Genomic DNA, 14733 nt, shown 5'->3' with positions numbered 1-14733 from the left:
AGCTTATGGTTTTGCATATCCCATAAATCCAGTCAGCAAACAGTAAACAAACTGTAATTTATTGAGCCATGTGAACCACATTAGAGTCTGGTGGCAGACACTTTAAAAAAATGATATATATATTCTACAAAGCTTTCTGGACCAATGCAAGGGTATTATCCTTTAAAAGCTTACTTTGAAGGGGAAGGGCTTTATATTGAAGGAGAAAGCTTCATAATCTACTGGGTAAAAGATGCAACTTATTCCAAGTATTGTGGTACTTAGCATGCACTTCCTAATATACACTTCCTATATATATTTTTGAATTATTTGTAATTAATGGAATGGAATTAATAGCTTATTGAGAGGGATGTTACTAATGCTTTACTTGAATAATATGCTATTGGGTTTTTCAGGATCATAATGGCTGTGCATACTTGCAAAATCTTTTGGAAATGGTGCTTGGGATTTCATGGGAAACGCAGCACTTCTGCTATTTCATTCAATCCCACCCCACGCCCAGCTTCCTGTTCTTATTCTCAAGGTTTCACAATTTTCACTCTTATTAACGATTGGCTCCCAAGAAGTGTTTGTCATTCTTTTTAAAAATGTTCCATTATATAAGGAGTTCAACCTGCTTATCTGCCAAGGCAAAGGTTTTTGATGATGGATGCTCTTTCTTCTGCAGTCTTGTTTTTATTTATATTTTAAAAATTTTTAACAGCTATTTTATTGTTTTAAGAGTTGGTCTACATCCCCATATTCCTTTAGCGAAACATAATATTCCATTCTTGGATTCAGGGGATGAGGAAAGGTTTTTTTTTCCCTCCCCACCACCATGTAATTCATTCATATAATTCATAGAAAGCAGCCATACAGTATGCAAGATCAAACAGGGAATCAGGCTTATCCCAACAGATGAACATCTGAAAGGACCGTGCAATTTTGTGTGTATCTTAGATTCATAGAAGGACATTATACACAGTGGTCTTTGGCTTGGTTTGAGAGTATTTTGTGGGAGTTTCTCTATATGGGTGCACACACATTTCTGTCCCCCCAAAAACTCTTCTCACCCCTATGGGTGGTGTATATCTTCTTCGCTCCGATCATTGTCCTCTTCTGGACAGAGAACTCTGATGTTGTTCTTGGCTTAGGAGCCTAGGAGTCACAGCCCAGAGTGCTCCTATCATCACTGGTTTTACTTTGAGACAAAACCCCAAGAACAGATAAACAAATAAATATTTTGCTTTCTCCCAGTTTTTAAGGTTGAGTTTTCCCATAAAGTCAGTTTCAAAAGTCAGACTCAAAAATGGTGATATGGAAAAACTGAGGGGAAGCAGGTATATTAACTTTGGACCAACTGTTAGATGATGGCATTCAATTTTCAACATATTCTGCATTAAGAGTTAGATATCATCTATAAGAGGGAACTCAGTGGTAATATTAACAGTTATAACATTTGTTAAGAGCACTGAACCAACAGCATTTTCAGTTTCTGAGACCCCTGAGGTGTTAAAACAACTGGTGAATCCTTTAAAATTAAAAATTAAAAACCTAGTCATAGTTTTTAGATATTTGTTATCAGTAAAACTATTTGATATGCAGATGTTAAGAAATGAGTGAAATAAAGAATTAGAGGTTCCTATATTGCCTAGACAATATCTTAACTTCTATAGCAAGCCTGTCAAAGTACTTCAAATTACGACTTAGACAACAAAAACTATTTCGAATTCACTGGATTTCTTTATTTGTATAGAAAAGGACTGTCAAAACCAGCATTTTGTTGGAAATGTAACAAGGACAATGCTTCTTTAAAAAGTTTCTACAATGTGCTATACTTAGCAATTTTTGGGAGAAAGTAATGGATTATATAAATATGATTGTGCAGCAAAAGCTAAGATATTCAGAGGATAATGTTCTTTCGAACTAGTATGTGGAATTTGACAACTTGACAACTTAAATAGATTCTTTGTGTCCTTACTATAATTAAAAGACAGATCTTGTAGCATTGGAAATATAAATGGATATGTCATTATTTTTGTGTTTGTGTTTATTAATTAAAAAGTGATAAAAATATGACTTTTGTTTTATTGGGGAAAAATGTCTGAATTCTTGGCTGGAATGACTCCTTATGTTTTAATTATTTGTATTTGGATGTGTCAGCAACAAACCAGATACATTTCTCAGACTTTCATTTTTTATTGTTTATAAGAAATTGTGCTTCACAAAAACAGCAAAGAAAAATTAAAATTGTAAAATTGACACTTTAAAAATATGCTTTGAGAGGCAAAAATAGTATACAAAAATACAACAGACATATTATTTACATCTAGAGGCAGTAGCAGCAATAGTAAAAGCTATTTGTTTGAAAAATAAATATTTCTTGTGATAGTATACACTAGGTTAAAGCAAATTATAGTATGAAAGCTTATTTCATTATTCAGTTCCATAATTTTACTTAAAGTTTTAAGAGCAATCTCTTCTTAACACATACTCTTTATAGGCATTTGCAATTAAAAATTTACATCTTCCCCTTCTAGAATGGAGTTCTACTCCATCATCAACCGTCATTGAACTTATTTCTTCCTATATAAATTTACACATATTTTCTTCAGATTTAATGTATTGCACTTTCATCACATTTCTGAGTACTATTTTATGCATTTAATACTTATTTTCTGCCTAAGCCATAAAATTGTGGTGCCTGTAAGGAATGGGAAGTGCTCCATTCTTTTGGATTACTTCATACAAGTAAGAAAAGCACAAGCTTATCCATAACAAAATATTTTAAAACACAAACTTCCTGTTTGTGGCAGCATTCTGTTAACTATAAAGCAACCATGGTAATTATATGTGAGAATTGCACACTTTATAGATTTCAGCCTTTATCAGCAGTCCCTAAAGAACAAAGAATTTGAGCAACGATTGTCACATGCAAGTCATTTCTCACTCTTGTTATTTTCACATAACAATATCAATTTCAGCAACAGAATGTTATTCTAGTTTTAAAATGTAAGCATAATGGCAAAATGACAAATAGAAGGGTGACACTACAGAAAATCTAGAAATACTACTTCTACATCTCAGAAAGTCGTCATTGGTGACTCAGGATCAGTTCACACTTTTGCTTGTTTATTACTTTTGAAATGTAGCATCAAATGATTCTTGTGTATATAAATGGACCATTTAGAGGTAATCAATCACAGGGTATTTAGATGACTATTCAAATTAAAACACAAGGAACATCATCAATCACTGTGCATGAATATGTGGCACACATTTCTTAGATATATTCAATCGTTTTAATATCAGCATAAATATCATTAATGGCTAACTTAATTAATTAAAGGTCCTTGAATAGAGTGGCGAGTGACTATATCCATACTGTTTTCTTAGGATTGTTACAGTATTAGTTTGTCACTGCTTTCCCTTGGGACGGATGTATTATGATTTTGTACACCCTGGGATTGGCTCCAGTTCAAATGTTAACCAGGGCTGCTCTTGCTTAGCTATGGAATTCAGCCCAAATTGGCTAGGATTATGCTAAAAGCTAGTTTAAGCTGAAAGAATGATTGTCATGCTGGTGAAGATAACAATAGACAACTTATAAATTTCCGTTGTATTGGCACAGGTTACATTTACATCACAAGAGTCAGCATCAATGAAAATCCTATTTTCATGGTTGACTATACTGTTGAAATTTTGGCTTAGGGATGGATAGATTTTAGGGGAAAAATTAAAGATAGAAGTCAACATACTTATTTGCATTTTAAGACTCCAAAATTAATATGAACATCCCTGAGATGGCTGGTTTGATTCCTGTTATAAAAGACAGAGAAATAATAAAATAAGTGACACCATTTTTCACCTCAGAGTAACGTTTTGTTCCCTGATAAACAAAACTCTTTCTAGCCCCACCTTAGAATCTGGGGCTTCTTCCATACAAAGTATATGCTATACCTTTTAAGCTACAGCTTTTTCCCCTAGAAATTTGGTGACTCAATATTTGGGCTGAATATATCATAGGTGTCTGACTGGGAACAGTTCACCCTCTCTCTCATGCACAGAGATAGTTACAACCAGAAATACCAGCAACAGTTTGGTCTTATTTGCTCTATTCAAATAGTTTATGAAGTGGAATAATTGAGGCCATTCACTTGCAAACCATAACCATCCAAGAGCTGCCTTAAATTTGGCAATCCTGTGCCACATTGGATTCATGTGAACCACGGGTACATATGAGAATTATGATTCCCATGTTATATTCCTACATGGTCGGCTTTGGTCACATGGGAAACATTGAAGCATGAGAAGATCTTAACACAATTAGCTTTTTTAAAAAGGCGTATCTATCCAGCTCTGGTTGTAGAATAAATATCAAAGCTGCATTTTCACAACTGAATGACATATTAAAATATATATGCATCCATTTTTTTTCAAAGTTACAGAAGTTTAATACTGATACATGCAATTATTTGACATTCTTTTAGACTTCAGGTTTTTTAGTGATTTCCCCCCCCCCAAAATTATGGATCAATACAGAGTTGTGTAAAATAGTATTTCTTTTTAGCCAAACACTCTCACACTTTGTGAAAAGTCAGGTAAGCCTTTCATGTATTTTAAATTAGGACCTTATGTTTTTGTTCTAAATTTTGGCACCACAAAACAGACATTCCAGATTTATTCTGTCGCTTTACACTGCTTTAGATTTAGAACATTTAGTTCATAGACCAAAATTTGAAGATAAAAGACATGTAACATATAGAATTTCCAACATTTAACTACAGTATAATCTGGTGGTTAAAGCTTTAAATAAATGATCATCTATAATGTGACTAATACTATAAGAACAACTTTCACAGTAAGCATGTTCTATTTAATTACTCTTATTTGATTAATAAGAATCAATGTGCATGTGTGCATATATATATACACAAATACACATTACACATATATACATATGTGTGCATGCATGCACGCACGCACATACATATTGCACCACTAATTCTACAAAGTTCTGTGAAAAATGCCTTGATAATTTGGTCTCATTTTCTCACTTGCTTACTTCCTTAGGAATGCAGAAAAGCCAAAACTTTGGCTCACTCAGCCCAATCACATCAGCTCTGACTGCCAGCATCTCCTTTTGATTCTTTACATTGGTAATGTCAAGGGTGCGTGCTTGCATTTTTCCCCCTTTAGTTATAAATTACTATGTTTTCTTTAAGGTATTAGAAAGGGGGATTTTTAATGCCCCCAGTGGGAAGGGGGATCATTTTTCTCTAGGGGCTTCCTGAACAAAAGATGGAAAAGGTTGCTACAAAGTAAGGCAGGCACTGTTGCTGGCTGAAAATAAAAAGTAAAAAACAACAACAACCAAGTGAACCCAATTCACATGAAGATACAGCCTGTGAAAATCTTCTGATGAAAGTCTACAGTCAACCATATCTTCTAGGCTCAACATCTAAAGAGTTCTTATGTCTCACTTCTCAATTCTTGAAGTGACCTGAAAAGCTCACTTGTAAAATGTTTTAAATAAGCCAGCAGCCAATATATTTTAATAAAGATTCAATGCATTTAATATCCTCAGAGTTTACTTTGAAGAGTAGATAATCTTGTGTTTATAAGCTGCACCCTTTCAGAGATAACTTTCCAGAATGCAGTGGGCTCCACCACAAATAGATCAAGAAATCTATTTTAAACCTTTCTCCTTTTTTAAAAACCAGGGGGATGAAGAGACAGTTTTTACCAAAAAGGAAGCAGTTTTTGTGTAAGAGTGAAGTTAGACAGAAGGTGTGATAAAATTAGCTCACAAGTTGCCCACTTTTGGTTTAGTTTATCAAATTCATGTATACCACCAACACAAACAAGAACAGGGCTCTGCCATGGGGATAAACCTTCACTGATGTTCACTTCTCATATATTCTCTGTGATTCAGGAGCTTCTTCTGCCATGGCAGAAAGTATCATGTCAACACTGTGATGAATTATTCACTTTATGAATTATTATGCCCATAAAATAAATAAATCATGTTTCCTTTATGAGCCAAAACAAGACACACATCACTCAGCAACCAAAAGTTAATTCTGAAGCTACATTCAGGTATTCTGGGATTTGGGCTTTGCGGTACTATTTTGAGTATCATGTGAGGTAGAGCTAAATCAAAAACAATACAAAACAACATAGACATAGATGCATTTTCCTGTTCCATTTTTACAAGGCGTGTAAATTTAAGCTTTGGAATTTTGTCCACAGTGTTGAGAAATTGTCTTCTTAATGCGAAGTGCTGTCAGTCGAGCTGCCCCATTGGTGAACCAGCACTCACGCATGATTCGGCCCATAAGTCTGAGCGCCTTAAGAAATCAAGAATAAAAAAAATTATTCCCACTGCAATGTTTTGGTATGGTATAAATATTGCCAGGACTCAAGAAAACAATTCAAAACTATTGATCAATGTATATTTATTATTCACATATTCTGGATTAGGCCCTAATTTTCATTCTGCTCATGGAATGAACATACTTGTCTCATCCTTCCCTTAACAACCTCCTGTGTAGCCAAAAAATTATTCTGGTGAGAACTGGGATATACTCTAGACCTAATGGTCGCCAACCAGTGGGCCAGGGATCACTGGTGGTCCACGAGAAAATTTTGGTGGTCCGCAGAGAAATATCACCCGCAAGCACCCCCAAAGCAAAAACTCTGGAAAAAAACTCCAGAGAAGTTCCTGAGACAGGAAGTCTAGTCCTGCCAGGAATGTAATAAGGGTTAACGGAGAGGCAGTTGTGTTCCAGGCTGAGCAGGAACACAAGGCTGCACTGCCCACATGGCCCATGGGAACACAAGGCTTGCGTTGCTTGCATTATGAACAACACAAGGTAGTGAGGGGAGGGGGGAAAGGGCGGAGGGGGGAACTTGCCCACTAGCCTCACGCACCTCACCTGGCCACCGGGCTGCTTCTTTCCTCTTCTTTCTTCTTCTGCTTTTGGATGCACACAAGGAAAGCACCAAAAGTCTTTCTTTCTCTTTCCCAAACTCCATCAGAAATGAGTTTTTGGGACCCTGCAAGGCAACCTGCTCCAACAGGCTGCACCGGCATGGCAAATCTCACAAAGACTCATTGCTGGCAGAGTTTGGGGGAGAGAAAGAAAGACTTCTGCTGTTTCTGCTGCTTTCCTTGCATGAAGCCAAAAGTTTCTCTCTCTCTCCCCCCATGAGAACGGAGCTGGAGATGGTATCCTGTGATCCCAAATAAAGAATGATCGAATTATCGCCACCTGGTGATAAGCAATAAGGGCTGGCCAATTTCATATTAGTAACCATGTTTGATTATCGGTCATTTTCAGGGCCACAAACAATAAAAATGTTAACAAAACACTAGCATCGGCCTTAGTAATTGCAACACGTAGGCCACTGGATATGCATCAGTTAATCCGTTTTCATAGTCATTGTAAGCATGCAAGAAAATTCACAATCCCTATCCAAACAGCACCAAATTGCAAAAAGCTTATGCTTTTAACTTAAAAACCACCAGTATTTATTTAAATATAACAATATTTGCATAGCAGTTACCATAAAATATCATAAAATCAATGGCCTATCCAAAAAATGTCATAAACCGTAAACTGTAAGGCGTGCAGGATTTTTTCACACAGCTGTATATCTTTTGATCAATGTCTAGATTCATACTATGACAAATAAAAAGCAGCTTTGTAAGTAGATAAGCTGGCGATTTAAACGATATAGTGATGGTCATCCACTTGGATGGCTTTAAAAGGACAAATTCATGGAAAACATCATCATTACCATGTATATGTTAATACAATTTATGTTCCTTTTCTACTCAAGCTTTTACTCAAGCATGTATTAACCTATGTGCAATTGGCTTTGTAATACCAGTTGCTGAAGGAGAGGAACAGAAAAGAGTTATTATCATCTCCTGCTTGTAGGCAATTGGTGGTACTCCAGTCTTTGCTAGAGAAGTCCCAACATCAGTAACAAGTGCTGAGAGTTGTTGTTTAGCCATATCTGGGTTTCCAGAGATTGCCCACCCCTATTTTCCATAACTGTGTGGGAACAAATGCTGAATTGAGACTTCTATCTGAGCCAGTGCTGCTTTCCTTATATTTGTACATACATTCCCTTACAGAACATCAACAGGGCTGCCTGAAGGTTTCCTTCAGCCCATATTCCCATAAATATGGGTAATGTAGAAACAGGCTTGCCAGTTGTCTGGCAAAAGGAGGATATCTCCTCCTCTTTGTCCTCATGTCTCTGTCCGATCCTTTGTATCCTTCTGTCCTCCATCTACCTTAAATTCAAATATTGTCCAGCTTTCTGAGTATCTAACAAGATGTCCAGGGGTGGGATTCAATTTTTTTAACAACCGGTTGTGTGGGCGTGGCTTAGTTGGTGGGCGTGGCTTGGTGGTCGTGTGACTGGTGGACATACCTTGGTGGTCATGTTATTGGCTGGGTGTGGCCAACTCAATGTCACTCACATTGAGACACGCATCTCCTCGCCTGGCCTCTCATGACTGTGGGGATGCTGCAACAGTCATAAGTGTAAAAAATGGTCATGAGTCATTTTTTTCAGTGCCATTCTAACTTTGAATGGTCACTCCACACAAGCAAAGTACCAGCAAAGGAGGGGAAAAAAACTCCAGAGAAGTTCCTGAGACAGGAAGTCTAGTCCTGCCAGGAATGTTAACGGAGAGGCAGTTTCTGTAAGCAACACCAGAATGTTTCCTTCCTCCCTTCCTTACAGGTTTAGGCCAGTAATTTCTTCTAACAACTGGTTCTCCGAACTGCTTAGAATGTTAACAACCGGTTCTAGTGAATAGGTGCGAACTGGTAGAATCCCACCCCTGAAGATGTCTCTTCTGGGTTACCATTTTTTTCTCCGCAATGCGCACTTCCCTAATAGGTTCTACCAGCAAGTTAACAAGTTCTGCTCTCTGACCTTAATTGATTGATTAATACTCTCCTGGGGCTTGCACAGCTGCCTGAAATTGGCAAGGCCTTAATCAGTTACATACTGCCTAACCACACCAGCATACTGTCTTCCTTGAAACACTAGCGTTTCTGATGTTGGAAAAAGAAATTTCATACACAGGCGTAAGTAAGTACTTTTTTGTTGTTGCAGTTTTTCACTTTTAGTTTGTTAAGGAAAGTTAAAAAGATAGGTTGTCCTCCTGTCTCCTCTATTTGTTCTTCTTTCCAACTGTCCGTGTCCTCATTTGTCTGTTCAGCTGCCTGGTGCCTCTAGATAGATTAGCACTTTCTTATCCTAGGATGAAATTTAGGAATGTGAAGATATAAGGCACCCAGATTTAAATCCTGCTTTACACTCGGTCTCTTTTATGCCATTAGAGAATATTGGAAATGTACTTTTTTATATATGAAGGTGATGATGTTACCTCACAGCTTTGCCACTGATTTGGAATATTTGGTCTCAGCTTTTGTTCACAGACTGCCTTTTTCATTTCTTCTATTGAAGGATCAGAAGACACAGCATCGTAATAAGGTAACTGGTACTCCTCCATAATTCCTAAGAAAGTAATGAGGTATCCAATAGATTTTTACATATTAGTATCATTTCGAATGTTGCAGGAAACAGGTTTTAGAACTTTTATAACTATAATAGTCACCAACTTCCTAACACAACTTTCTGTTGCAAACTTGTTCTAACTTGGTGTGTCCAAACATGGTGGGAGTAGAACTTCCTGATTTCTTCCGAGAATTCAGAAATACTTCTGAACGCATCTGGAGACCCTTGCTTAAGAAAGAATGGTTTTTCTATCAATATCTGTTTTTCTTTCAAAAAATTATTCAATACCAAAATATGAACGCTTTGTAGAGATAAATACAATTTAAGCTATAAAACAGAATATTTAGAGCCATTAGGCTCAAATTAAAAATAACTGGAAACTATCTTTGTTTAAATTTATAGCATTGAAAAGATTCTGAATTTGACAGATATTTTCTCTACCAATCCTTATGTTTAAAAAAACCTGATAATTAATCAAATTTTGATATCAGCTGACAGAAGAAGCACGAATGCATTTATATACAACAGTAATAACAGACTATACTTATACAGTAACATAATATGAGATCACAAATCTTTTACAGAAAGATTCTATATCTTACCCTACAATAATTTAGTGTTTGGGTAACAGAAAGAGATACTCACTTTGACTTTGATACAGATGGGAGAAATGTTTTAAGAACAACAACAAAAAAACAATTTTATATATGTACATTTCAGAATGGTGTTTCTAAATATAATCCAGTTCCATTTTGTTTCTTTTTGTCAGTAACGATTCTTGCAACTGCCTAGACTAACCCCTGAAATTTTCTTAGTAAGATTTTTGGAAGTGGTTTGTTATTACTTTTTTCTTAAGACTAAGAAAATGATTGGCCCAAGATAGCATAGCTATTTTTAGCCTGGCACCATATCCAGCATATCAAACTTGTATTCATTTGTATTCTTCAAAGATTATCTCCTAAAGGTGCTTTTCCAAAGGCAACTGGACTTTCTTGGTTTTTCCTTTGAAAATGTTTTGCTTCTTATCCAAGAAGCCTTTTCAGTTCTAAATTCAGTTTTAGAACTGAAGAAGCTTCTTGGATGTGAAGCAAAACGTTTTCGAAGAAAAAAACCCCAAGAAAGTCCTGTTGCCTTTGGAAAAGCACCTTTAGGACAACCATGGCCTGGATGATTGAGAATCTCCATAGACAAAAGATGATCTTTCAAAAAGTGTCCACCCCTATTGTCCAAATTCAGAGAAGTAACAGCAATATAAAAGATTATTTCCGCTTAGTGTTTAAATCAGTGTTGCCAGAATTTACTACTCTGTGATCTGAAATCACCTGGAACTGTTACGAATAAGAGTTGCCCTGCTTTCATTCCATGTGCTTCTGAAAATGGAAAACATTTATCTTTAAATAAGTTTTTGATTCTATTTCTATTTCAGTTAATTGAATGTTCATTTTGGTATTTATCCTGTTTATGCCTTTTGATTTGATTAATATGTAAAAGATATTTTTTTTAAAAAAAAATATACTTCTTTTTATTTTAAAATCTCTTTAAAGCAGGTTATATATTTTTGGATAATTAAATGTAATACACCATGTCCAAAATTAATCAAAAATTCTGTAAGAAGCAAAAGTTTTGGTTCAGTGTAAATAGCCTTAATAAGGGACATGGGTCATACCTCCATCTAAGCATCTTCTGGATATCTCCCAATACACCAGTCCAAGAGAGTAGATATCTGCACGCTTGAAAGACTCAAAGTTATTTATGTTCATTGTATCATCAAGTATTTCTGGTGCCATGTACCTTTCAAACCCAGAGAGAGTGAAATTCAGATATTTGTTGATGAAAGGGAAATTACAAGTAATCACAGCTAATGAGAATTTAATTAGTCTTTCCAATATATAGCAGCATGTTTAAAGGAAGGATAATTCAAATGGACAATACATGTGATATTTTTAAGCAAGTGAACATAATTGAGAGGAAAAATTCAGATTATTATTCATATCCCCCCCCCAATCCCACTTTAGCAGTTTCCTTTTGATCAATTTGAAAGGAACATATAGTTCCTAAATATAACATTGATCATCAATTTACCATAATGCAAAACAAAATATGTACTCCCACATTAGGTGCAGATCAACTTGAGATATATTCAATTTAGTTGCTTTTCTACATAAAAAGTTTTCAATAAGTTCAATTACTTTCAAATGGACATAGGAAGAATGATTCATTCACCTAATTGTCTATACCCAGCAATGTTCCTTCTATAATAAATTACCGCTCTGTTTTTGCTCTTGAGTTCTGGGGAAAAACAAACCCTACATAACTCCTCACTATCCATGACTTTTATTTAAGGAAATGCCTTATTTGATTTCAAAAGGTCATAGAGTTTACCAAGGAAAAACAATAGACTGAGCCATACAAAAATAGTTTCTGAAGAATCACAAGGAGAAGCTATCAGTATTTTGATTCTTTCTTGCCCAGATATATATGGCTATAGATCATGTGATAATTAAAAATGCTCAACAGCAAAGTTGAAAAGCAAAATTAGAGAATGATTTACAAGACTGCACAAATCTGGAGACCTATCACTAAAATGAAGAGGGTCAATTTGCAAGGGATCATTTGTCCAATACGGTTGCAATTTTATGCTCATATCATAATTTTATAAAAACTTTACTTTTTTTATTGTCTTACCTCTTGGTTCCTACTCTAGGATTCTGTGGTATGTCAATTGTGTTTAATACCGAGTCATGCTTCACAGCTAGCCCCAAATCAGCAATAGCACAGCTTTCGTTCCTTTTGACTAGGATATTTTTAGATTTCAAGTCTCTGTGTGAAATAGCTGGCTTTCCTTTGAAGCACAAAATGTATATGGTAACAAGGTCAAATATTAGATACAATTGGTTTACTTAACAGAAAATACATATTACACTGGTATTCAGGTCTTAGGATAAATACAATATGTCAACACTAATAAGAGGAATGAAATAAAATATTCTTTCTACTTGAGAAAGCAAGATTCCTGACTGAGTGGCTACTTCTATTTATGTTCAAGTGAAAACAGTCAGAAATCTTAGCAGTCTTTGCTGCTTAACCTGAAATTGTTAGTTGCAACAAAATTAGCATATGCAGCCCCAAAATGGATTCTTCAGGCAGAATAACAACATTTTGCACACAAATGCAACTAGGAGAGTTGAAAAGAGCAGGGAAACCTGGTTTTTCTTTTAAGTGCTGCTTAAAAGTGCTCCTTGTGGAGGAGTCACTATCCCAAGTCACACCAAGTCAAGGTCAAGAAGAACAAGGATGGATGCAGATTGAATCACACATCCTCTCTTAGGCAGCCTTAAGCAGCCAGGAGGGACATAGGTCTAACTATGGCCAAACTAACAGTTGCAAGAACCCTGTTCACTTCCTCAGGGGTTCAAGTTCCTCCATGATAACCATGAAAACTAACCCCCCCCCAAAAACTGTATTGGATCTGCATCAGAGTTGGAGTTCAATGCAGAACGAATCTGAGCAATTTTACCCACATATCTGGCAGTGACCCTAGACCCCAGAATCCCTCGTTCCTAAGAGGATCTTACCCAAAATAGGGTGGGTGGGCAGCTATCAGTGGATGCAACATATGCATTTTGATGCTGGAAGATATGGTACAACAAAGTGAACAGACCACCTCAAATCCAAGAATTACAATAGTAATTGTGGGGGGGAGGGGGGAGGCCAATTCTAACTCTGCTCTGGCTTCAGTCAAAATGGCACAAAGTCAGAAAAAAAGTTGGCTCAGATGTTACAATGTACCGTCTTCATGCAGTTGGGCCGATATGATACAGCAGATGGGGAGGCCTGTCCTCTCAGTTACATCGACCCCATGGGATTTTCTGGGGAGGGGGGGAAAGGCCCACATATATTGTCTGAGTCTAGATTTCACTGGAACCTCAGAAAGCTAAGTGTTGTAGGGTTGGGACTTGTCACTGTTTCGGTAAAAGATAACAGGAAATCCGAGGACTTTAGAGGAGGAAAGCAAAAGTCTTCTATCCTGGAAACAGGCAATCTCTCAATGGACATATCCAGGATGTCCCCAGGAACCAAGTTCAAAGTGAAAGAGACTTTACTCTCAGAGTTGTTTCTGCAATACTTATAAATACACCCAAGTGTTAATTCAAGTAGTGCAAAAGGAAAATGGGATGTGGAAAAAGCAAGACGAAGGACTTCTTCATGATTACATGGAGTTTTAATTATTAGTCAAATGCCAATCTCCCATGTAAATCAGAGTGAGGAGGAGAAAATGATACTCAATCTAATGGACAAAGGCAAGTTCTCGCCTTTCCTAAAGTTGCCAGGTATTATAGTGCTGCTGGAAGAGGAGGACAATGATTATTCCTGGTTAAACCAAGATGTGGATGCCAATTAAGTTGATTTAACCTTGGTTGCCCCATTAAACATATCCCTCTAGCTTCTCTTCAAGTTATTCTTAAGTCTTTGACTTTAACACAAAGAAAACTGCCCTGAAAAGGGTTGTTATACCTTGAGTTCCAACGATTTCCATGTGCAGATGTGCTAGACCACTGGCTATTGAAAATGTCAGCTTAATCATTTCATCAGCTGTCACAGTGTTGCTGTTTAAGTAGTCAAACAAAGAGCCCTGCTCATAATATTCAGTTACAAGCCACAGTTGAGTCCAGGTCCCATTGTCTACAGAGAGAGATTACCAAAAAAAGCATGTGGGTTTAATCATTCCAAGGTTCATGAGATTTACAAAACCTGTTGATTATTGGTAGCAATAGCAATAGCATTTAGACCAATATACCGCTTCATAGTGCTTTGCAGCCCTGTCTGAGTGGTTTGCAGATTAAGCCTATTTTCCCCAACAATTTGGGTCCTCATTTTACCCACCTCAGAAGGATGGAAGACTGAGTCAACCTTGAGCCTGGTGAGATTTGAACTGCCAAATTGCAGGCAGCCAGCAATCAGCAGAAGTAGCCTGCAGTATTGCATTCTAACCACTGCGCCACCAAGTGGGAAAGATTTGGCAATGTTAACATGGCTATATACAACATAACAACATACTAGAATGGAGTTTCACATATTAAAGCGTCAATCCTCAACACTGCGGACTAAGTCTCACTGAATGCAGAGGCTGGTTTCCAAATACACATGCATGGGATGAGCTATATTTATGAGCATAAAACTCATTAGTGAAAATCAGTGCATTAGAAG

General features: G+C 36.6%; 1 protein-coding gene across 6 annotated transcripts in view; it reads right to left on the bottom strand.

The window, feature by feature from the left end:
* Nucleotides 1-2158: 2158 nt before the first annotated feature.
* Nucleotides 2159-14733, bottom strand: part of ACVR1C (activin A receptor type 1C) — a 50275-nt gene continuing 37700 nt past the window's right edge. For all 6 annotated transcript variants that reach the window (XM_026674463.2, XM_087949947.1, XM_087949950.1 and 3 more), the window contains 5 exons: nt 14041-14208; nt 12211-12367; nt 11192-11316; nt 9395-9525; nt 2159-6329 (listed from right to left, as the gene is read on the bottom strand). In XM_026674463.2, coding sequence (XP_026530248.2) covers nt 6207-6329; nt 9395-9525; nt 11192-11316; nt 12211-12367; nt 14041-14208 — 704 coding nt within the window. In that variant the 3' untranslated portion in view covers nt 2159-6206. The remainder of the gene's footprint in view (nt 6330-9394; nt 9526-11191; nt 11317-12210; nt 12368-14040; nt 14209-14733) is intronic.

Source organism: Notechis scutatus, chromosome 1, assembly GCF_049901735.1.
Source record: "Notechis scutatus isolate UNSWTSFEM ecotype Mainland chromosome 1, rNotScu1.2, whole genome shotgun sequence".
NCBI classification, from domain to species: Eukaryota; Metazoa; Chordata; class Lepidosauria; order Squamata; family Elapidae; genus Notechis; species Notechis scutatus.
The sequence above is the reverse complement of the archived record's forward strand: the minus strand, read 5'-3'. Positions and strand labels throughout refer to the sequence as shown.